Genomic DNA, 24,044 nt, shown 5'->3' with positions numbered 1-24,044 from the left:
AATATCAGATCAGCACAGATGTAAAGAAAATTGCATTGGAAATCAGCCTGATGTGGCCAATAATTTGGTTGATAAATGCCCATGCATGTGCATAGCCACAGTGCAGCACACAAGCAGCAAGAAGTATAACCCAGCAACCTGGAGAGCTGCATGCAGCTGGTAAGTCTGTTGTGGTAGAAGGGGAGTGGGGAGGGAAGGGGTGTGGGGGTCCAGATTGAGGGCCTTGTGGTGAGGGAAGGCATGGGACTGCAGCTGGGGCTAGTGCTGCCCAGCTGGGTTGGGGTAAGTACAGGATGGACCCATGGCTCATCTGGGGGGTGCAGGGCAGGAGTGGGGCTGCTGTGTGCACCATGGGAAGGTGCCCCTGGATCTGCGCAAGGGGAGGGGGCTGCAGCTGCAGGCTGGGGCTGCACTGGGCTCTTTCTGGCACATGGGGGAGCAGGGGTTGGGCCAGGCTATGCTCAGGGTGGGCGGCAGTGGCGCTGGAAGGTCTTCGGGGGAGGTGGTTCTATGGTAAGTCTGGAGTGGCTGCAGCCACCCCCATAACTCCCCTTCCACCACTGCCGCCACCCATCCCAAGCTCATCCCCCCCTCCCCGCCCCCAGGAAGCCCACAGCTGCAGCCTGCCCCACCCATGCCCCACAGATCTGGGGGCACATGCACCTCATGCCCTCCAAGGGTGCATGCAGCAGTGGGAGCTGCCCCCCCCACCATGCCCCTGGACAAACCATGGCTCCATCTTGGGCCCCATGCCGGCTGAGCAGTACCAGTCCCAGCCCCAGCCCCACTCCCTCCCTCACCACAGGGGCCTTGATCTGCCCTCCTCATGCCCCTTCCCTCCCCTCTCCCCTTCCACCACAACAGACTTACCAGCTGCACACAACTGTATCAGAAATTGGATCCATATTGGCCAATAAGCCTCCTTAAAAACTGACTATTGGTATCGGCCCCCAAAATCTCTATTGGAGCACCCCTAAAAGACACCCACCATAATGTCACTCTTGTTGCTGTCCCCTCTGACCTTAACTCAGAGACTTTCAACAGACTTATCTCCAGTTTCATCCTGAAGCTCTGAGAAATCATACAGCTCTTTTACATTAAATGCAACTTCTCCTCTTTTCCCCACCTGTCCTTCCTGAACAGTTTGTACCCATCCATGACTGCTCCAGTCATGCGAGGTATCCCACTAAATCCCTGTAATTTCAATTGCATCATAATTCTATGACTGTGCAAGGACTCCAATTCTTCCTGCTCATTTCCCAGGCTCCATGCATTTGTGTACAGACCCTTGAAGTAACTAGCTGATTGCCCTAATTTCTCAGAAAGAATGAGAAGGCCTCTCCTGTTGCCCCCTCCTGTTTGTGCTTCCTCCACATAGCCCACTTCCCCATTTACCTAAAGGAATATGAACACACTTTTTTGAAGGAAAGTATTAAACAATCCAACTAAAAACCATTACTCCCTCTCACTATACCAGATTAGACTTGTTTGGACCAGGGATCATAACCCTACCCCCACTTCACTCATCTACAGAATCTTCCAGGAAACAGGATAGGCAAGACCTGAGTATTTCCTAATTTAAGAAACAGATTATAATTTACTTTTGTAAAAACTTTCCCTGAGTTTCCCAGTGCAAGAGAACTTGCACTAAGAAACAGACACATACTTATCTATTTTTCCCCAGTGCAAGCTCCCTTCAAAACTAAACTTAGATCCAATAGAGAAATAATATTTTGACATGTTTCTGCAAAGGGAAAACCCCCCCTAAAACAAAGCTGAAATGCCAATTCTAAGTCTCATGTACAGCCTGCCTTCTTCAGCAAGAAAGAACAGCTATCTCTACCCACGCACAACTTTTAGTGCTGTTACCAAATATATCTTAAATATAACCACTTTTATGTGCTTCTCTTCTCAAACATGGCATCCTGTTAACAGGCTATATAACAACTTAAATATTTCATGTTTCCCCAGTAGAGGGGTCCAATCCAGTAGAACTTCTTTGCTCAGACAGGACTGCTCTCATGAGTAAAAGCCACTTGTATACGTGGGTGTGAGGCTGGGGTTATAACATCTGATCCAACACATTATTGCGATCTCACACTAACACAAGACTTAAGAACCGTTGTTGTTGCTGTTGTTGTTGTTCGCCCTTTGAATTTGAAGATAACCGTGACATCACTGGTTGCTTTGGTTTTTGTGAACATGCGAGTGGCTGATCAGGCCAATTTGTGCTTTGAACTGTTTGTGGCACACTGAGCAAGAGATGCCGCTTTGGGTTGCTTGATCAACAGCAGATGTGCTGCTGTTGCAGGTTATGGTGTTTGCATTTCTGCTCCACCTTAGCAGTTTTCCACCACTCATAGACTGTAGCTCTAGCATAGATAAGGCTTCACAAGGCAGAACGATCATGAGCAAGATCTTCCCAAGACTTTGGGTCAGTGTTGAAATGTTTCAAGGATTACTTGAAGGAGTCCTTGAAATGTTTCTTCTGGCCTCTCTGAGAGCACTCTCCCTCCTTTAGTTCACCATAGAAGATCTTCTTTGGCAGTCACTCATCTGACATACTGGTGACATGGACCTTCCCATCTCATCTGTGTTTTCAGTAGAGTGTGGGTGCTTGGAATGCCCGCCCATGTGAGAACCTCTGTGTTGGACCTTGTCTTGCCTTATCCTCATCAGTTTCCTCGGACAACCCATGTGAAAAAGTGGTTCAGGTTTATAGCATGGCATCTATACACCATCCATGCATACATCAGAAGTGGCAACACAGTGGCTCTGTAGACCTTCAGTTCTGTGTTGACCAATACCTCTGCACTCCCACACATTTGCACATAGTCTGCCACAGGCCATGCTTGCTTTGGCAGTTCTGGCATTGCTTTCTTCATCAATGTGACCTGCATGAGATAGTGTACTGCTCAGATAGATGAATTTGTCCACTGCCTGAACTGTGAATGGAGGGTATGGCCATTCACTGTAAAGGTAGGCTTTATGTAAGGCTTTTCTGGTGCATTACTTTTATCTTCTTAATGTTGATTGTCAGAGCAAAGTTGTCACAAGCTAAAGAGAAATGTCCGATAGTCCACTGCATGTCACTCAGATTTGGCATTCAAGGAATAGTCATCAGCAAACAGAAGAGCTTGCCATCAGTCTGGTATCTGATGTTAATTCCAGTGTTAGTCACAAAAGGCATCACTAAGCACAGCAGAGAAGAGGGTTTGGGCCAAAACAAAGCCGTTTTTGACTCTATTAGTGATTGGGAATGATTCAGATGACTCATCATCATCCACAACATGAGCAAGCATGCCATCATGGAATTGTTGAGCCATTGCAATGAACTTCTTCGGGCAACAAACCAAATTTTGCCATAATCTTCCAAAGGCCCTCCCAACTGATTGTATCAAATGCTTTTGTTAAGCCAATGAAAGTCAGGTACAGGTTGGAGTTCTGTTCCTAGCATTTTTCTTGAAGTTGACGAGCTGCAAAAACTATGTGTATGGGCCTGCATCCTTTCCTGAAGCCACACTGACTCTCAGGCAGGCCCCTCGTTCAGTGTGTTGCACAAGGCAATTCAGCAGAATTCTGGTGAGGATTTTATCAGCTATTGACAACAAGGAGATGCCCCAGGGGAGATGCCCCTTTTGCCTTTCCACTTATACAGGTGGATGATTGATGCATCCTTGTACTCCTGGGGTATAGTTCCTTGAGGCCACATTGACTGGAAGAGTTCAGTCAGTTTCAGAGCCATGTGTGAGCCTCCCGCCTTGCAGGACTCTGCTGGTATAGCATCTGCTCCAGGTGCTTTGCCATTTGACAGCGGGTTAATTAATTGCTTTCACAGCCTTGGTTAGTATTAGAAGATCAGCAAGAGATATGTTACTGTCTACCTTAGCATCCTGGGTATAAATGAAAACTGAACCCTTCTGGAGCTTGGGGTCACTAAGAACCAATATATACCTTGCAGAAATTGGCTTGAGATGACAGTCAGTGTGCATCTTTGCAAAAAAGAAAAGCTGTTTTTTTCCCCCTCAGTAGTGGTGTCCAACACAACTACATATATGTCTTATGTTTCACATCAAAACCCATGGTAGCTGAGGACTTTGGAAGGTGAAGGCAGAAGGGGGCTGTAGGATCCATTCTGACAAAAAACCCAAAGAACTGAAGTTTCAGTAGCATAAGCAATGATTCTTTCTTCACACCGGTATCTCTTATCCTACTGTTGGTGACTGGTAAGCCACATCCCCTTAGGGTAATGGGATCAGGAGCTCCAGTTGCATCAGCTGAACAATGACTTGAATTTGGTATGCCACTGTGCAGCCAAGTCTGATGCATAACTGTTTGATAAAGGTCAGCTGGTTAACTTTATGTCACTCTATTTCTGACATCTCCGCAGGTGAAAGATGTTACTTGGTAGATAAACCCTTAGCAGCTGACAGCCACAGTACACAGCAAGACAGTAACACTGAAACATATGCATCACTTATTTCCAATATTCTTTTTGATGAGACTACTTGATTTTAAGATTGTCCATCTGAAAATCAAGTTTCTTTTAGGGTATCTTAGACAGCTACCAATAATTGGAGGCACCAACACCCCAAAAAAGAACATTTCAGCAAGCACTACAAAAGTACTTCACACACATTTGTATTGTACTTGGTCAGGACTTGAGTCAGTGATCTGACTCAAAACAGTTGTTGGGGATGTTCCCCAGTAAGGCTTGTCTTAGCAACAGTACACCCCAGGAGCCACAATTTTAATCACTGTCTTGTCTAAAACTGTTCCAAGTAGAAGTCAGATGACTGAAGCCTATAGTGGACTACCATTGCCACTACCACATGTGGAGTTGCACCTGTGGCATTACAATACTAAGTTATGTGAAGAAACATGCTAGTGAAGACATAGTTCAGTCTAGAAGCCTAAGGCAGTAGGTCCAAAAAAGAGGTCTAGCTCACTGAACAAAATCCTTCTTCAGTACTAGCCAGATGCATGCTTACTCCATATTGATTTCCATGTACATTTAACACAATTCAGCCTGCATTAGTAATGCTATACTGCTACTATAAGCAGCATATGAATATCCAGAGCAAGACCATCTTTTTTAACCAATGCAATGTTCATTTATTTTGGTACTTACAAAAAAAAGCCACCCTTTTTATTCCCTCCCTCCCCCAAAAATGTCTTTTACAAACATTTAAAAATTAAAAACCAGATGATGACATGTTAATTTTGGTACAATTATTTTTCGACACAGCTGTCATAATTAGAGTTACATTTCCTGCAAGGTGACTTGCAGGGATATCCTGATTATTGGCCAAATAAAATTTCTTATTACAAGTTAGCAAATTCTAGTACAAAAATAGTCCATGTGTTAGACCAGCCTCTTATTATCATTGTATTCACAGGTAAGAGTCTATTGGCTGCATAATACATTAATATTTTATGAAATTTCTTTTTTTTTTTGTGGCTCATCATCTAACTCAATATAGTGCTGAGCCTCAATAAATCCTCAGGCAAAAACCCTAAACAGGGTTAAATATGCTGTTCAGTGTACTCTGAAGTACTGTGCTTTTCACAGGACATACAAGAAACCCCACAAACAGTTCTCAGCTAGCCTCCTTGATATTGTAACGAGAGTCAGACCCAAAAGGACCCTGCAAGTACAAATCCACAACTCCTTGTAGGAATATAGGCCACCGCTTTGACGGTCAAGTTCCACTTGGAAAACGGTCCAGCTCATCCACGTATTTCCACATATCCACTTATGGGTTTCTTTAGAAATAAAAGCAGATCATTCACAAAACTTTGGGAACCCTTCCGGTGCGGCCTTTATTAGGAGTGCCCCATTCCAACTGGGCACTCGCCTCTTCTGTCTGTCTCTGGTTAATGCTTTTCAGCAGTTTCTCTCAGACCAGATTCTTCAGGGAAAATCTTGGAGAATGCTATTTGTCTCTCAGGATGTCTAGCTGTTCTTGATATTCTGTGAAAAGCCTCTGGAAACGAAGGTTCTGTCCAATAACAGGAAGAAGTTCTTTCAGCAGCTCTCTCTTTCGTAAACCCTGCACAAAAACATTAATAGGATTTTCATGTGTACTTCAGGTCATAAGCATAGGCTCTTAATATAACAGTCATTTAAGATTAGTGGATTCACACTTCAACTGAGAGAACTGCTAATTTATGGTCATCCAGCTGCTTTGATGAGACACCAAGAGAAAAAGAACGCCTTGGGGAAAGTACATTAACGATCCTACTATAGCTTCTGTGCAGTGATAGAACATTTATGTGTTTTATTAAAAGGCAGATGCTTCATTGACATGGCAGCCCTTCAAATATATGATTGGTGAATGGAAAACACAGGCTGCACCCCTTCCCATTTACTAGGTTGCTTAGATAACACAATACCAGACAGAATAAAGACCAGGATCTCCCCAAGGGCATTACTATTTAGGTAAGGGAAATGATGGATTAGAGAGAGAATGGAAGGGGTTTCACAGCCATTCAAGTGTTTAGAGATTGCTTGTTTACTTGACATTTATTTGCAACTATATTTGCATCTCTGAGGGCTATTAATGTTCCCAACTTTTTAAAAATTACACTACATTATGTCATTAAGGACAGACATTTCATCTTTCTTAAGAAACAGTGCCCGAGTGATGCTTGACTTGTTCCATCTTCTTTGCTCACAAATCATTACTATGTTAGCACAGCTTCAGAAACAAAACGGTCAGTTCTGATTAGTTCACCTGTGGGATAATTCTTCATTTTTCTGATTCTCAACCAGCACCCCTCTGCAATTATCACCACCTGATAATGGACACCAATGGATAATTCACCATTATTTGCATCTGCCCTGGAGGGGTGAATTAACCAGAGTTTATTGTATTTAAATTAAATGAAGACTCCCATTGTATTTTTAAACCTGAGTTGTCAACACACTGAAAAATTGCTTCAGTAACTAACTTCTGGTTTAAGAGCTCAATAAAATTACACCACAGAAGCACTTCTAAGGGTAGATTGCATATTGGGTTCTCAGCTTTAGCAATGGTCTTTTTCAATGTTATCAAAAGAAATTAGTCTTTATATATACAAAGAAACCTCTTTGTTAACACTGATATCAGCACTTACCACTACTGTTGATTCCCACTGACTTCCAGCTGAGTAATGGACTGGACCCAGTAGATCCTTGCATAATTCCCGCAAACGATATTCAAACCCTGAAATCAAGTCATTAGTAAAAGTTAAACTGTAACCACTAGACAACATATCAGTCTTCATTCAAGTTGTACGCATGTAAACCAATAGTTCTTATGGAATCATAGATTATAAAGGGCTGGAAGGGACCTTGCAAGATCCTTTTTAGAATTGAGGCACTGCTTGACAGGCTTGAGGTACCCTCAATAGACTCGAGAAACCCCTCAGAAAATGTCAGCTCTCAGTTTTCATTCATTTTTTGACTAAAGAAAAATAGAGCAATTCTTCTTTTGCAAACAACTTAGAAAGACAGCGAACAGTCCGAATGTTTTTGATGGTATGAAATCCTATTTGAAATTTCTGAGTTTATCTTGTGAAATATGTTTGGACACCTAAAAATGCTAATGTTGTGTGTCACTCACAACACCCTGAAAAGATGTCAAAACAGACCGATCAATGTAACGTCTGCAAACAGAAAGTATTCTTTCAGAAGTAAGAGTGGAGAAACATAAGCGAATGGATCTATTCTAGATTTCAAAAAGCTTTCATATTTAAAGATAGCCATAAAAAGTCTTCCTAAGCCTGACCCGCAGCAAGAAAAGGAATAGTTAATTACTATATTATGACCAATTGTAACAGAACTCCCCCTCTAGAAATGTCTGATTTCACCTGGTTGACTCTGATAATAGGAAAACTATTTTCAGCGAAACTATTACAAAAGTAAAAAGACTTAAAGTTGAGAAACTAAGACAGGAAAGGAATTTTGGGTCCAACTCGTTAAAGTAGTTTTATTTCATTTTTATTAACACACATTCAATGCTAATAGTCAAAGTAGCTTGGGGAAAGATGCCTTTGTTATAAACCCAAATATCTCTGCCTCCCGAGTTACAGCATAAGCATATACAATAAGTATGCTTCCAAATCCTTACCAAAAAAATCTTTCAACAAAACTAGAAAAAACAGACCTTGACATTAAGATCTAAAAAGCAGAAGAATTTGCCAGTGGCCATGACAAGGTTAAAGCTTGCACTGCAAGGAGTGAGTGGTGCTGAGGAGCAGACTCCATCCCTGCTCTATGTGGCTAGGATTCAGCTATGACTGGAAAAATCTTGTTTCTCTTCATTCTTCCTTCCCAAAACAAGGTGTGCTCTTTGTCTAGGGGCATGTGGTACATGAAAAAATACAGTACTTACACCACTCTAAGATTCTTCAGGATGGTGAAGCACTTAGGAAGCAAATTCAGTGAAAAATACTAACTTTATTAGCACAGATCTGAAGCTAACTGTCAAATGAGGATATTATGAACAATCATACATACATGACAAGAACAAGGGAGCTAAGAAAAATCAATCAGATCTGTGCAGAAGCCACAATGTAAACCAGACCTCACCTTCATTAACTAGGTACCGTGCATAGATAAGGAGCCAATGGCGATATTCATGACTGGATTGTAACGTAAGTGCCACTGCTATCTGATTCTCCAGGTAAGCAAGCGTTGTTTCTTGTTGTACTAAATGAGGCATGGAGAACAATCTTGCAGCTTGCCTTCCTGAACTACAAGACAAAAGAGGATTTAGCATAATATAAATAAAGTCAGTTGTCAGCATGGCAAAAAACCACACTCCAGACACTATTCTTCTAGGCTTCACGTGTCAAAGGAATCTAGTGCTTTACAAGTCTGGGCTTCCAGCAGCAACAGTAGCACTGCTCCAACTGGCAAAATGACTATGTTAAGACTTTCTCTACATGGGCAAAAATGGAAAATCACCTTCCAGACCTGGCTACCTCACTCCAAAAGGACCCAAACTGGTTCTCCAGGAACACCAGGCTCAGTGGTTCCCCTCTCCCCCATCCCAATTTCTGCAATGGGACCAGCAACAATCGAGTCTTTGCAGCATCCTGGGGTCATCATTCACCTCAGCAGAAACAGGTCTCTGGATTTTGTTATGTAGCCACTGATCATTCCTTTCCCCACAGTCAATCTCTCTCCCATTGCTGCAACTCTCAACTTTAGTCTTCTTTGTCCTTTGTGATTCTTTCCCTTCTCCCTTTTCTCCCCATTTGGGATTTTCCCTTCTTGTCCCACCCTGAATATCTAAGCCAGGGGCATGCAATTATTTTGGGCGGAGAGCTACTTACTGAGTTTTGGCAAGCCATTGAGGGCCGCATGACAGGCCACCGGGGCAGATAAATATTAATTTTCTAAAATTTTAGGGGCCCTGGGGCCGGATAGAATGGCCTGGCAGGCCGCCTCCAGCCCATGGGCCGCATTTTGCCCAACCCTGATCTAAGCCAAGTCATTTGGTCATCTGGTCATTTGATTTTTGTAAACAAACCAACAAAAACCGTACAAGTTATTTGCATTCCTAAACACTTTTCTCAAATAACAATTTTCTTGAGCATATAAATTTTAAGAAGGAATATGAAATGCAGGAAACAGATCTAGGAGAGGCAGGGAGGCTTGGAAAAGACAGTTCACATGCAAGAGAAATAAGACATTGAACTGCCTGTAGAAGCCTCCTGCTTGTTCTTGCTATGCCCTTCTGATGTCTTCAAAAGTTAAGAATATGCAACAATGACTAATCATGCAAAATCTTCAAAATACTTAAAAAGATCCTGTTAAATAAGTGCGCTAAATACATTAATATTAAACACTGCATCATCATGTAAGAAAGAGCCAAAAGCAGAAGTATTAATGGAAGTGTGTAGTCTCCTTTATACTGCTCAAAACATTCTCTGAACTAAATTAAATTATAAGTTATCAAGGTGTAAGACTTTAAAATCACTCACTTTATTAACCTCACTGTCAGATTAGTGCCCTCTCCCAACCTTATTTCCAAAAGGAAGAAAAAAACATTGGGCTAATATGAGCAGATGAATAAAAAGTGTAAGTGCATACTTTGATGTTCGTCCCTGTATTACTGCTAAGGGTCCTGAACACAACATGGCTTCCTGGGATGGTAAACTATTCCTGAAGTCTGCGCATTGTGCTAGCGAATCCTGTTTGTCGGAGACAAGATTCCTGGGAAACAAATACAATAAACATGTTAAAACAGAGTATGTAGTACTTCAGCTGACAAATGGATTTTATTCTGTTCTGCCTTAAAACTAAATTTGTATTTTCACAATTACATGTCCTTAAGGCTCTTTTTCTAGTAAAGAATCCCAGGAACCAAAATACTGGTGTCCAAGACTTTGGGTGAAATACTATTCACTCTTTTCATACAAATGATCACACCAATAATTCATAGGATTCAAGTAATGTAAGCAGTGCTTAGCACATGCTCTGAAAAAAGCAGAAGACTATTCACGGGCATGTTTTATAGGTCACTTTACTTGTAACTGGTATACTGAAAACCAAGATGGGTGCCCAAAACCAAGACTGTATGGAACAGTTTCACAAGGAAGTCATTACCTATAACTTTATTCCAAGTCTTGATTCTCTGCACAGATGAACCCCACTCTTGTACTGCTGTTCACCCATTCACTGACACTCTCCTCTCAGAATGTAAGGATGCCTAGAGATTTGACAGCTAGAGCTGGCATTTCCCACACCTAATCAAGGGTATAATCTTCCTGAACTTGACAGGCAAGGGAACGGGTTGGTCAAATGAAGACCAATTTTAGGTTTATCACACAGCTCAGATGTAAAAGGACACCAGCATTTACACTAATCTTGATTGCTTATCATAGTTAATTTGAGCTAGCAACTAAAAGAATCTCTCTTTTATATCATTCTGATGATGTGAAAAACAGCAACACGATGGGAAAGTTGGAGAATGGCTGAAATTTTATCTTCCCTTCCTCATTGGCCTGAGACAGACATACTGATGCCAGGCAGTAAAAGTGAGATAGTCTGAGCATGTTTTTTTCAATTTGTTTAAATGGGAGAGCAGGGGGGTGAGATAGACCACAACATTAGAAACACAAATTCCCATACAAACCCAGCAGAACTCTAAAACTTCCTGAAAGCTTTTTCAAACTAATTTCCCAATAACTAATTTTTCACATTCAAAAACATGACTAAAAAAGAAAAGACTATTTTATATCATTGCCAGATGCCTGGCAGTTAAACCCTAAAATAACCAACCAGAACATGCATGTAGTCATTAGGAAAAAATAGCAAGGAAACAAAAGCCTTGAAAGTTACAGGCCTAAGCTGCATATTTTAAACAACACTTAATAATAAAAATATAACAGGATTGGCCCAGCCATTCACATACTGGGGCAGTGGGAGCAAAGCAACACACAAGCCTAGTCTGTTCCTGCTTGGCTTAGTTTCAAGTACAGGTTGAAGTGGCAGTAAACCAAAAGAAATACCATGTCAACACAGAAAGCTTTATAAAATAGGAAAGAATGTGTAACTTACCACGTAGATAGAGAAGGATTAAAACAATATGCCTTTCCATCAGACATGCTCATTACTGGTATACCATGCTGAGTCAACAAGATTTGAGAGACTGTTGCATCACTTCCTATAGATCAAATCAGAACACACGATTCCTTTGTGATAATTATTATATAACATTTAGAATATTGTATATTCGAAGGGCTGTAATGCCACTAATGAATCCTCACAATAGTTCTACTGATAAAAGAAGCAATATCGTGTGCCCATTTTTTTTTGGAGGGGAAACTGAGGCTATGAATGAACAGACTCTCAGAATGCACGCAGCGTGCCACAGGCAGACTGAGGCCAGTTTAATGTAACATGCATCATCCTTTTGCAATTGTCATGATATTATCTTGGGAAGGTACAAGATACATAAACACTAATTACAAGGAAATATATATTTACATTATATTACGGTTGAATATTCACACTGTTACTTAAGTTTATTATTCTCAAGAGAAAGCTTGCAGCTTTATTTCATCTTCAAGCCAATCTTCTAATAAAGTATGCTTGGAAAAATGTGGTATAAAAAGAGGTAATGGACCTTTTTTCCTGCTTTTCAGCATATCCTGATCCTACAGTCTTTTTGAGTACATGGCTGACTGATCAGATGTGACTATACATGAAGATTATTTTGCATTCTATACTACACACATCTGGACAGACATTTTTAACTTTGATTGATACGGTTGATATTAAAATGTGTTCACATGTGTGTACACTGAAAGGTTAATTTTCTTCCTTTGCTAAATATTGGCAGAGACATAAGAGTTTTTAAATCTTAAATTTAAGATGCTCTTTAAATCTTTTATCCATTATTAAGTTGTACTATACTTAACTGTATATGAAAGTTATACAATGGGGACTCTAATCCTAAATCGATTTAAATACAGGATTAGAAAGTATTTCATACTAATCCCACAACACTGCATTTGCACATTTACAAATGAACCAGAATGGAGTAAATTTCAGCATCCTCGATTATTTCTGCCATAATACAACGTTACCCAGTTACTTCCATTTAACACCCAACTACATAAAAAAGAAAACCCACTGTTCTTGCTTTCTAGGGCTCAGTAGAATTTTAACGTTTCATGAAAGGGTCTACATATTACAGGAGGGCTACAAGACTCAGCACAGTAAGTAAATGTACCCTTTTGTTACCTGATAATAATATTTGCAGAGACTCATCTTTAACAACCGCTAACTGTTTATGAACATCCCTGCAGAGAGATACAAAAGGAAAAATCTACACTTTAAAAACAAATGAAATACTCCCAATCATATAATAAATCACTTCCCAGAATTCTTTTAATCATTTTTATCAGGATGTTAACTAATTAGGGTGGCAGAACTATATGTTATACAGTTAGAATGATTTGTGCTTCTGTGGCTCCTTTCACCAGACAAATCTCCTCATACTTGCCCAACATGAAGCGATTCAACGTTCTGAGATAAGTATGACTTATTTGCCCCTTTTTACAAATAAGTAGATTAAGGACTGAGTGGCCCAAAATCAAACAGCAAATCAAAGGACCTTGGAAATTAACCTACCAACTCCTGAAACCCACACTTGAACTGCTAAACCACAAATCATAATGCTCCTTCCAATGTTGGTTTAATGAAAGGGAGAACTTGAATCATTTGTATTTTACTTACTTTACCTCCAACATGTACAATCACCCTGACCTAGAAAGTTGCTCAAACTAATGACCCCTGGATATGATAAATTACGTGCTTTTCAGGATTGACTTTTCACCCATGCAGAGTGCCATTTAAGCCCTTAAAAGGAAACCAAGAGGGCTCAAGTCTTGCACAATGGGTCCTCTGGGTGATTTCATGTCCACAAAAAAACCCTGGATCCAGATCTAAACTGACCTGAAGCAGCAACACAACAAGTTACCAACCCAACCACTGATCAAAACAATCTCTCACATTCACTGAATAGAAGTAACAGGCTAAGAAATCGCATGCAGCCAATGACCATTGTTTGCCACGGCAGTCTATTTGGTACTCACCACACAGAGAGCGTAGCAGCAGTGGTGAGAGCCATTATATAAGGACCTGTGCAATGGAGGGTGGAGATGGGCGAATGCAACATTATAGGTGGAAGAAGACGACGACCACAAGCTGAAAATACTGACAAGGTCCGCTTTTCACAGGCTACACTCACAATGTCACTGAAAAGGATCAACAGAAAACACTGGAATTCAGTAAAACTGAAAGCTACATAAACTGAATGGATCTCTTGGGTTATTGATGATAGTTAGGCAGCAAAGGTAAAAAAGAAAAAAGAAAACAAAAGGGAAAATGTGGTTTTGAGTTTTAAATTCAAGTCTCTTCCCCACTCACGATGGAGGAAAATATCACATATTAGCAGGAAAGAGAGGAAATGGCTGATTAACAAAGCTAGCCCTTCAATCCTACTGGGCTTTTTAGACAGATTATTTTTATACCCAGGCCTAGCAGAGAAAGTGGAATGAGGATGCTGTGCTCTCTCAGGCCTGATCCTTGGAAAGGGTGGAATTACAGAATTTCTAAATGACAAAATTAATTAAAAGAAGATTGAAAAGCTCTGCTGTTAAAACCCAAATGTATCCTTCAAATATAAGTGTGTTGGACAATTGTTATGCCAGCAAAGGAGCCCTAGCATGGAAAAAGGAGAGCTTAGCTTCTCCTTCAATAGAGCGAGGGAGGGAAAATTATCTTAGCTTTTCCAAACCATTGTTTCAGCCTGCTTTGAAGAATGCTTTTAGTCTAAATGTTGAATAAAGGATGTGAAAGGCAAGGCGCTTGCAACTTCCTGTTATGGTTGACATGGCATGCTTAAAACAAAGAAGGCTGTACATAGTTTTGTAACTAGCACTTGTCTTGAGTAGCCTAAAACACAAGCCATGGTAACCAAACCTTGGGCTGACCTTTGAACCCATTTAGGCTAATTAAGAGATTTTTTTTTAAATGATGTACTTGTACAAAAACACAGCACTTTCCAAATGCAACCAAGTAAACCTTGTCAGAGTGTCATGAGTTTACTTTGTTCCATTCGGAAACCCAGTATAAAACTACTCTATTGTCTTGTGTACCACACACTTCCAAGGCAGGCAGGCATTTTGTTTTGGGAAGGCAGAATGCAAAAAAAGTTCCCATGACTGAGTGCTGGTTGCATAGAGCAGATCGCCTATTTTCTGGCATCACTTACTGTCTCCTTGAAATTCTGCAGCTAAGCTATAACTCTGTCAGCCGATTTGGCAGTAGTTGAGACAGGGTTAAAGCTTTAGCTGTGGAGCTGAAATGAGAGAGTAGGTGATGCTGAAGAACAGACTCCACCCCTCCTGCATGTGGTCAGAAGCCCACCAGGAAGCCAGCCACCATTCCAGCAAAAAACAGCTTCCTCGCTTAAAATACACACCCCAGTTTTGCAGGGCTAGTTATGGGGGAAAAGGTGTGTGTGTGGTATGTGAGTAATTAGGGGGTTTACATAAATTTTTGGGTATCTCATAGTTCTGACCTCAACAAGAACACAAATTTTAAACTCAATTTCTGATGTTGAAGTTAAACAGTAACACTTGAGACAAGTAAGCAGGAGAAACTGCAGATATTTCAGAAGACACTTTTACTCCCCCAAAAAGAACCTATGTATTATGTTCCTTTAAGTTTTGTTTTGGAAGTACTGACTAAGTTGAGTTACTTCTCATGTTTTAGTTCACTTTAATGGAGACATTTAAAGCAGCGACTTGGTATCTGACAACTGCATAATGGGAATACTGGTTAGGTCAGGACTCTCAGAGCTAACAGAAAGATAAGGTTTCCATCAGGACTATACACACAGCATATTATATTTATCCCCCTGTCACACTAAATACCAAAGCATTGTAAAAGGGTTAAAAAAAGAACTAATGACAAAGCTAAACAGCAGAAATCAACGGTAGTCACAGAGAAAGCCAATGCCCCCAGAATAGGTGCGGTGGCAGGGGGGAGGGGCATGAAAAACAATGGACTAAAATGGGTTAGCAGGAAGAGACGTTTTAAGACTATTTTGTTGCATGCTTGAGCAATCATATAACCTACAAGTAAGTGACAGACAGGAACTGTAACCGTGCACTTCAGTGAACTTTTTGAAAAATTTATCTATGTTCAAGAAATGTATATCAGTAAGTAGCAAAATTCAGAGAAGCCGTCTAAGAACATGTAAATGCTAAATATGATGTACTTTATTAACACACTGAACATTTTCCAAAGGCACCCTGAATACAGTAACCACTAACCACATGTTTAATGGTGTCACAATACAGCCCCAAAGACTTCCTTGCCCAAAAGACTGTTCCTTATTATCTGGAAGTACCTGCTTCTTTAACAAGTTTTCTTACCAGCTTCCAGCTGCAGTGAGAATTCGACTGGTGAGGACTGTCTCCCATTCCTTCCCTTCACGATTACACTTTAGCCTGCTCAGCTTTGAACCTCCAACTGTGGTCATTTCATTCTCTACCTCAATGTACATGGAAGGATCTGAACTTACCTACAAAAGAACAAGGTATATCTTTTTACATATAGGAAAACAGCTCAAGGAACTGTAAAATTACGTAGGTTTAAAATGGGGCCCAGTTAATACTTCAGCGTTTAGTACTGAAAACATTAAGGAACAAGAGTGGTAAATTTTCTTTTTTTTTTTTAAATGGCCTCAAAACAGAACCACACTATTTGAAAAGGGAAAGACTGCAGAGACAAAGCCATTCAGGACTAAGACACAGTGATACTTCCAGCACATCTTGAACACATAGATAAAGGAAGTGTTTATATTTTTCTAAGCTTTTTCTATGCCTTGTTTTTCCCCAACTCCTGGGCAGCAATTCCAGTAGCTGGATCCGATTTTGCTCCAGCCTTCCAGAATTCCTGTGCCTACAGCCAGACTTTTGTGGTACAAGTACACAGATGAGGCATTTTATAGGAACACAAGCCAATAGACACTGAGCATGTCCTCCTACTTCGCGCATAGGTCTCTGAGGAATTATACAGCTATTCACTTAATACTGTAGAGATCTGGTTGTGACAAACATGAGGAGAAAGCCCTAGACCCAGACTGTGACTACTGTTACTTTTCCTCTTTTCTCACCAAAGAGAATTGAAGGAAGAAGGGAGCTGGTGACTGTTTTAGAAGCCATATCAGCTGTGCAGGCAGGTCAAATGGGAAGAAAGAGGCTGCAGCAAGAGGGAGCAGGGGATGGAGTTACATACTGGAACCTGGGGAGGGAACAGTCTGTAGGGATGTCTTCAGTAGTAGGGGGCAGAGGAAGGAAGGAGTCAGTGGGAAAGTCTTTCATAAGAACATGCTGGAAAGTTTAGGCAAATCAACCAGGTAGACAAAGCCTTGGCTGGCATGATGTAATTGGGTATGGTCCTGCTTTGAGCAGGCGGGTTGGACTAGGTGACCTCCTGAGGTTCCTTCCAACCCTCATTTTCTATGATTCTAACTAAAGGACTGAAACTGAACATGCATATTTTACAGCTCATTCAACACTATGTGGAAGCTCTCATTCAGGAGGAAAGCAGCCTGGTATCACTGAAGTTTAATGAGCATTGCACTGGACAATAAAACTACTTTACTCAACAACAAGACCAACCACATAGAAGTGGAAAGCACTTCATCTATGGATGTTGACTTCACAACTTTACTTGATTTACATTAACTTTCCCAAGTGTCTCTCTCTCTAGATCAGCCCTCAAAAAAGCTGAGCTGAACAGACCTCCCACTTTGACAGACAGCGGTGTAATTGTTCAATTTAGAATGAAGATTGAGAATCTTAAGGGTCCTTTTGACAAAGTAATCAAGTCTCATTTGAACATGGGGGAAAGCCACTTAAGTAAACATTTAAAAAATGATGGGTTTGCAGCTGCCCACTTACTTGCAATGTAAACGATTTCTGAGGGATTGGGGTTGGCAGTTTAAGTGCTAATGCTGGTGCAGAGATGCAAATAGCATCCTTCTCAGAGGCCAGTGCAGCTGGGGACTGAAAAAAACAACCACCCCAAAAAACAATTAAACAGTTAAAAATACTTAGCAATAGAATGTTAAGGACAAATATAACAGCATGACTGGCATTTTTTAAAGCTCTCCCGTGCAAATATACCATAATGCAGATTATGTTTGCCAAAGCAAATCCTCTACAAATGATTAATTGTATACAAAAATCCTATTGCAAATGTTCAAAATCTTTTTTTTCTAATTGCATAAACACTAGGTCTGAGTTCTCCCTAGTGGCTTTTTTTTTTTTTTAAAGAACAAACGAGCATAAATATGATCATTACTTCATGTACTGGGCCACCTTTAACATTATCAACATGAACTAAAAGAAGTCTTCATGTGATTCAGGGCAAAAAGTCAGCCTTTGAATACTAGGAATAAAGACAGTTATTGTGTCCCAGATAAAGGTGGGACATACTGCTGTAATGCACTAGGTTTGTCAGCTCTGTACCATCATCCATAGAATAGATGATCATAATTGCTCAAGATGTCTCAATTGTGTCACTGCTACCAAGTCTAAAGATTACTGACAACTAATGGAGTTTTTTCTTTTTGATCAAGTGGCAAACATCTGCTGCTGTTGCAAAGGTCCAGCATCTAATTCTAATACTCTGTGTACAATTTAGTAGGTAAATGCTATATTTGTATGTATACACCACAAAGATCTGTGATGTTATATGCATCTTTATGTTAAAGTCTTGCAGGCAAGCAAGAGAACTATCCACAACATTCTCAGGGACCTTCATAGTTCTGGTCCTTCCCTGAACACATCTTGGCTAAATCTAAAACAGAGGACAACATGAGATTGTTTAAATTAAATAAATATTAGAGACCGCAAAGAGTCATCACTATAGATAACAATTACACTGTTGACACCATAGTCACCTGAACAGTTAAAGTCACGGGTACAAGTCTGGAATCTTTTCGTGGCCTTCCTTTTTTCTTCTTTTCTACTGTTTCTCCCTCAAGTTCTAGTTTACGTTTGGGTATTGACAGTGGTTTAGCAATTGGAATCTTCTCCTCACTGTCACTGCTACTCTCCAGGATATCCTTGGGCTTATTTTCCTTAATTAAATTCTGATCCTTCAATCTGCATGAGTAAACAACAACAACAAAAAATTATTTACACAAGCTGTTTCCAAAATTACCACCAATCCTACCCACCAGGTTTTTCTAGCCAAGCAGCAAGGCCATTCTTAGGCTTGCCTGAACATTGAAAATGGTGCAAAGTAAACCAAACCCAGAGAAAACTTCTAATTTCATTGTGCAAGTATAGGCTACACAAAATACAGCTTGTTCAAATTAATTCTCTGCCTAAAAGAAAAATTGGAGTGGAGACCACTAAGCCAATACAAGACTCAGCAAATAAAGCCTTCAATACTTTTGTAAATAAACTTTATTTAACTGGGTTATGGATACTGTTCCATGTGAGGAAAAACTGTCCAACCAGACAATGCAACCTGAATTTATGCAAAGAAACTGGTTTTATTATTGTTGATTTCACAGAATCATAGACTTAAAGGACCAGAAGGGACCCATAAGATCATCAAGTCCAGTCCCTCTGCCATGGGCAGGAGGTTATTGGGCTCAAACAAATTCAATTAGGTGCTCGTCCTTTTGAACACCTCCAAGATATTTTTAAAGGTAGGTTGCTCTGGTGCATCAGCGGGTAGATAGGAGTACAGGAGGTGAAAGGGAATAAAACTGACAATAGAGAGCTTGAAAAATTATCATGAAAAACATATAGGTGCATATACATATATTATTTGGCATTTATTAATGACAGATGAAATTTTGAGTTGTTTTCTCCATTTACCCAGCTTGGCTGGGTTTCAATTTCACAGTCTTCTCTGGTTCTGATTCAATTAGGTAACTGTTGCCTGCAAATTTAGCTACTTTGCTGCTAACCCCCCTTTTCCAAATTATTTATGCAGTAAATTACATGGGTCCTAGTGAGGAGGATTGAGTGTTTCCATGAGAAAAACAGCACATTTTATTCTATTCTTTGCTTTTTTCTCCTAGCCAATTTTTGATTCGTCATAAAGTTTTGTCCTTCATCCCATATCCACTTTATTTCCTTAGAAACTTCTTGTGCAGAGGACTTAGTTAAAGGCCTTTCAGAACCCTAAAATTACATCAAGCAGTTCTCCTTTATCTACTACTTTATTGGCACATTAAAATAATTCAGTGATTAGTAGGATACTTTTTTATGTACACAGAAAGCATGCTGGCTAGACCCTATAGAACAAAAGATATTTTTAAATTGTATTTTTAAGATAGGTTTCAAACAATTCATCAGGTATAGATGGACCCAAATCATCCTGTGTGGATTTGTTTCCTTATTTGGAAATGCACAGACACTGGTGTCAGAATTTAATAAGGTTAGCTTTAGGACTAGACATAAGATAAAGATAAAGCAAGTTCTTTTCTTCCTTTTTTTTTTTTTTTTTTTAAAAAAAGACTACATACCTCTCTTGCAAACAACAGTGACCTTTATGTAATTTGTTATGGGACGTGTGGATAGAGGTGTTATAACTTGCACAGATTGGTCATATAACAAATGTTTTCATTTTTAGATTTAAGAATTGTGGCTACATAGGCAAGAACTTTAAAAGCAATATTTCTTATTGGATCTTTTTTAGAACAGAACACTGAAATTTCTCTGCAGCTACTGGGATGCTGAAATATTTTCTATATCTCATGGTAACATAATTTATGTGGGGATGGAATTTACTCTTTGTTACATGGAGGCACACCAGCTATTTTTATACTCCATGAAGAACACACAATGATTTTAAATCTCAAAGCAAAATTTTTAACTGAAAGTTTTGAGTTTCTTTGGCCCCACATGCTTGAGGCCACATAACAGATATGATGAACATGTACGGCTAATGCTACCTCAAAACTTTAATCACCTGCACCTCCTCTTCCTGGCTTCCATCTATAGAGGAGATCCACGTCAATCTTGAGACACCTGGCATTAATGCATGCACAGCTGAGGGAACCGTATAGCTGTAACTCTTTGCTTTATGGCCCGCCCCTGACTTGAAGGGTCTCTTACCTGTCTATGGCAGTCTGATTTGTATTTGTTACAACAGCAGTCCCCGAGGTGGCTTTGGATCGTTCTGTAAATCTGGAATCAAATGCTTTCATTGGTTCAATCTTGGATGGGGTTGTTAAAACAGAAGATGAAGCAGGAGGAGCAGCTGAACCAGAGGTAGCATTTACACTGTTCAGGAAAAAGAGAACAAAAACCCAAAGATTGAAAAAACATGAATATTTGGAAACCTGTATTCCGGATCACCAATCAATGCTTATTCAAAACCTCCTACCAAAGCTAGAAGTTGAATGAAACTGACCACACATGGAAATACATAAATTATAAGACAACTTATCCTTTCTCTTGTCAGTATGTTCTAAACCTTGGCTAGCCTCAAAAGATTCCTAAGAAGCAGATTAAGACCAGAAGACTGGGGAAGAAGGAAATCAAATGAGCAACTGAAAGGGAAGGAATGACCAGAACTTGGACAGCAAGCCTAGATGAGGAAAATAGGTCTGCCTCAATAAGGCAAGCAGGTCTGGAAGGAAAAATTTGATGTGCTGATCAGGATAGACAGACGGGGGTAGGGAAAATGAAAGGAACAGGAGGGAGGGAATGGGCAAAAAAGTGAACATCAGAGCAGCCTCTTCCCCTGCAGTGCAGAAGAAAACCCCAAGATTTCTAGTTGCCCCATCATTTTACTATCAGTAAATAAATACCCTGCTGTCATTTATTGCATTAGCTGAAGCATGGTTAATCTAAAGGCTCAACCCTGCTGATCTTGTTTATGGGAATACACATGACTGTCAGTATGACAGAACTTAGTTTTCAATTTGCTTTTTTATGAATTTACATACAAAAAAGCCAATGTTAAAAGAACATTACTAAGGTTTCAAAGCCAAATACGGTATTCAAGTTAGAACACTAGAATTAAGACTGTTCATGCATCTTGAATTGGCTCCATGTGTCCATACCTCACAGCAGTGTTTTAAGTAAATATTTACCTACTAGTCCATCTCCCCACACCCTCACCCCATGGGATCCTTCTGCCCCTCATTTTTCTATATCTTTTTAAAATGCAGAGCCCAAAAATGCACATTACACCAGCTGAGGTCTAACCTGCACTAATTAGTACCACTTAGTTCCATTTCCTGCACACAGTATTTCCATTTATGCAGCCCCAAAACTGCAGTTTTGGACAGTTTCATTATTACTAATTGCACTCAGAAATTTAAGCATGGATTCTTAGAGCAGTGAACGAGAATAGAAATAATGGGCTGTGCTTGAGAAGTTCATTTTCAGGCCTGGGCTGCAGATTTGTTCATCATTATGAAGAACAAAAACTGTAGAAAGTCACAAAGGCAAAAAATTAGACGTCTTGTGTATACTGACCCATCTTTATTTGCTGCATCATCTGTTGGTTTTATACTGGCTGCTGTTGGTTCTATGGAAGGCTTTGAAGTATTGAGGGAGTTGGCTGCATTGGACTCGAATGACACAAGCTGTTGGCTACTTTGAGAAGACATCATTGACCCAGCCAGAGATCCAGATATTGGGATGCTATTGAAGAATGCTGTAGAAAAATCCCTGTAAGAAAATGTTAAAAACAAAAAATAAAAATCAAATATCTAACTTTTATTGGCATGGTTTATTAAGGAATATTTTAAGCCAACTTTTATCTCCTTTTGTGGGAGGGTACATAATTTTTTTTTTAAAACCTTCAGTTTCTTCCATTGATTTTCTTTTCTTATTTAAATACATTTGAGGCTAATGTGGTGTATCTTGGTTTATCTGCCTTTATTAATTAATGAAATAAAAGGATGATGTGTTACTTTGAGGTAACAGCTGCTACCCAACTCCTGAAGAACAGGTTGGGGAGAAGCTCAACGATTTTTGGTGAACTCTAATAAACATTTAAAGTGTTTCTATTATATAAAGTTAGCTGTTTGAAGCAGAACATTAGCTTTATCTTTTAAAGCTCAGGATAAGCTGCCTTTTCAGATACAACTGTCTAACTTCAAGGGAGTATCAAGATCTTACTATTAAGATAACACAAGGATGATTGCAGATAGTCACAAATATATAAGAATACTGCCAGTGAAAGTCCCTCATTTAAGTAAAAATTGTTGCTGACATGAATACACTGTATGCAGATGTATCTTCTAGAAAGCACTCTAGACTCAGCACGGAGTAATCTAAGCAGCTTCTTAAAAATATATGTTTATTTTTCACACATGTGCTTGTTGTTTGGCATCTATTGCATGCAACTTTCCCTCTTTAAAAATGCAAGCAAAAATGCTCATGCTGAGGACAGGAATCCAGACTGCCTCATCTAAAACTAAATTACTCAATAAGATAATACAGTTTTAGAAAGGAAAACTTTTTTGGATGAGACATAAAACTGCACTGATGGTCAATCAAGATCCCATACAGATTTCCATGATGGAAAAGTTATTTACCATTGGATATCAGCCAAATTTTGATTTAGACTATTACAGTCTCCTCATCTAAATTATTCTGTGTTATAATTTTAATTTATTTTTCTTTAAATTTATGTGCAGTATTGTCTCCAAAGAACAGCTGCTGCTTCCCACCCAAGAAAAGGCTGCATGGTGGTAGATGAAGTGATAGTTGCAAAGCAAGTTAAACACCCTGCGGATTAAAATTTTCTGAAGATAAGAAATTTTAAAATACAAAGTAATTAAGAAGGACCTGACTTCATTTGGAGCTGGAAGTAGAGGAGAGAGAATAAAAACAAAAAGCTTCAGAGCATACCCAGTGTCCAGCTGAGCTATGCAGAGAGGTGTGATCCTTCTCCGGCCATCTGCCGTCCGTGTTTCCACTTGCTTCTTTAGGAGATTCTGTTGGGGAACATAAAAATAATCATATCAATCAGAATGTGTCCTCCAAATGACACAACAGTAGATGCATCATATGTAACGTGTTTCTCAGTTATGAAGGGACTATTTTTTAATTATGTTTCTGAACTTAGACTCCCAACTATTACCTTTTACTCAATCTCCTGTCAATACAAATAAACAGAGTTTTCAGTCTATAAGCTTTTAGGAACAAGAATAGCTTTTCTGATAGACATGTATACAGTACCTAGCACAATGGAGCCCTATTTTCTGATTCGTGCTCATAGGCACCATCATAAATACAAATAGTTAATTCTAAATACTATATGTTCTAATTTGTATCCACCTTTCTAGAAAAATGTTTTCCAGCCATGCGACCCATTTTCCATATTACACAGCCAACTCTGAAATATACTCTAACCTATGCATGCTGAATAATAAGGAGTCACCCTGTAAGTTCAGGAGTGAATCTAGGGATTGTTCTTGATATCCGATCTCCTGCATGATAAAAATCAAGCTACAAAACCCTGCTTTACAACTAGTATCTTT

General features: G+C 39.7%; 1 protein-coding gene across 1 annotated transcript in view; it reads right to left on the bottom strand.

Moving 5' to 3' along the window:
• Positions 1 to 5,091: 5,091 nt before the first annotated feature.
• Positions 5,092 to 24,044, bottom strand: part of LOC109312778 (protein HIRA) — a 57,131-nt gene continuing 38,178 nt past the window's right edge. Inside the window, exons 13-25 of the mRNA XM_019539055.1 lie at positions 23,413 to 23,498; positions 22,030 to 22,224; positions 20,659 to 20,826; positions 18,483 to 18,687; positions 17,479 to 17,583; positions 15,946 to 16,094; positions 13,597 to 13,758; positions 12,743 to 12,801; positions 11,555 to 11,660; positions 10,085 to 10,207; positions 8,576 to 8,739; positions 7,120 to 7,208; positions 5,092 to 6,053 (exon numbers count right to left, since the gene is read on the bottom strand). Of these exons, the coding sequence (XP_019394600.1) occupies positions 5,937 to 6,053; positions 7,120 to 7,208; positions 8,576 to 8,739; positions 10,085 to 10,207; positions 11,555 to 11,660; positions 12,743 to 12,801; positions 13,597 to 13,758; positions 15,946 to 16,094; positions 17,479 to 17,583; positions 18,483 to 18,687; positions 20,659 to 20,826; positions 22,030 to 22,224; positions 23,413 to 23,498 (1,728 nt within the window). The 3' untranslated portion in view covers positions 5,092 to 5,936. The remainder of the gene's footprint in view (positions 6,054 to 7,119; positions 7,209 to 8,575; positions 8,740 to 10,084; positions 10,208 to 11,554; positions 11,661 to 12,742; positions 12,802 to 13,596; positions 13,759 to 15,945; positions 16,095 to 17,478; positions 17,584 to 18,482; positions 18,688 to 20,658; positions 20,827 to 22,029; positions 22,225 to 23,412; positions 23,499 to 24,044) is intronic.

The sequence above is a fragment of the Crocodylus porosus genome, unplaced genomic scaffold (genome assembly GCF_001723895.1).
Source record: "Crocodylus porosus isolate Cpor-Errol unplaced genomic scaffold, CroPor_comp1, whole genome shotgun sequence".
In the NCBI taxonomy this organism is placed as follows: domain Eukaryota; kingdom Metazoa; phylum Chordata; order Crocodylia; family Crocodylidae; genus Crocodylus; species Crocodylus porosus.
The sequence above is the reverse complement of the archived record's forward strand: the minus strand, read 5'-3'. Positions and strand labels throughout refer to the sequence as shown.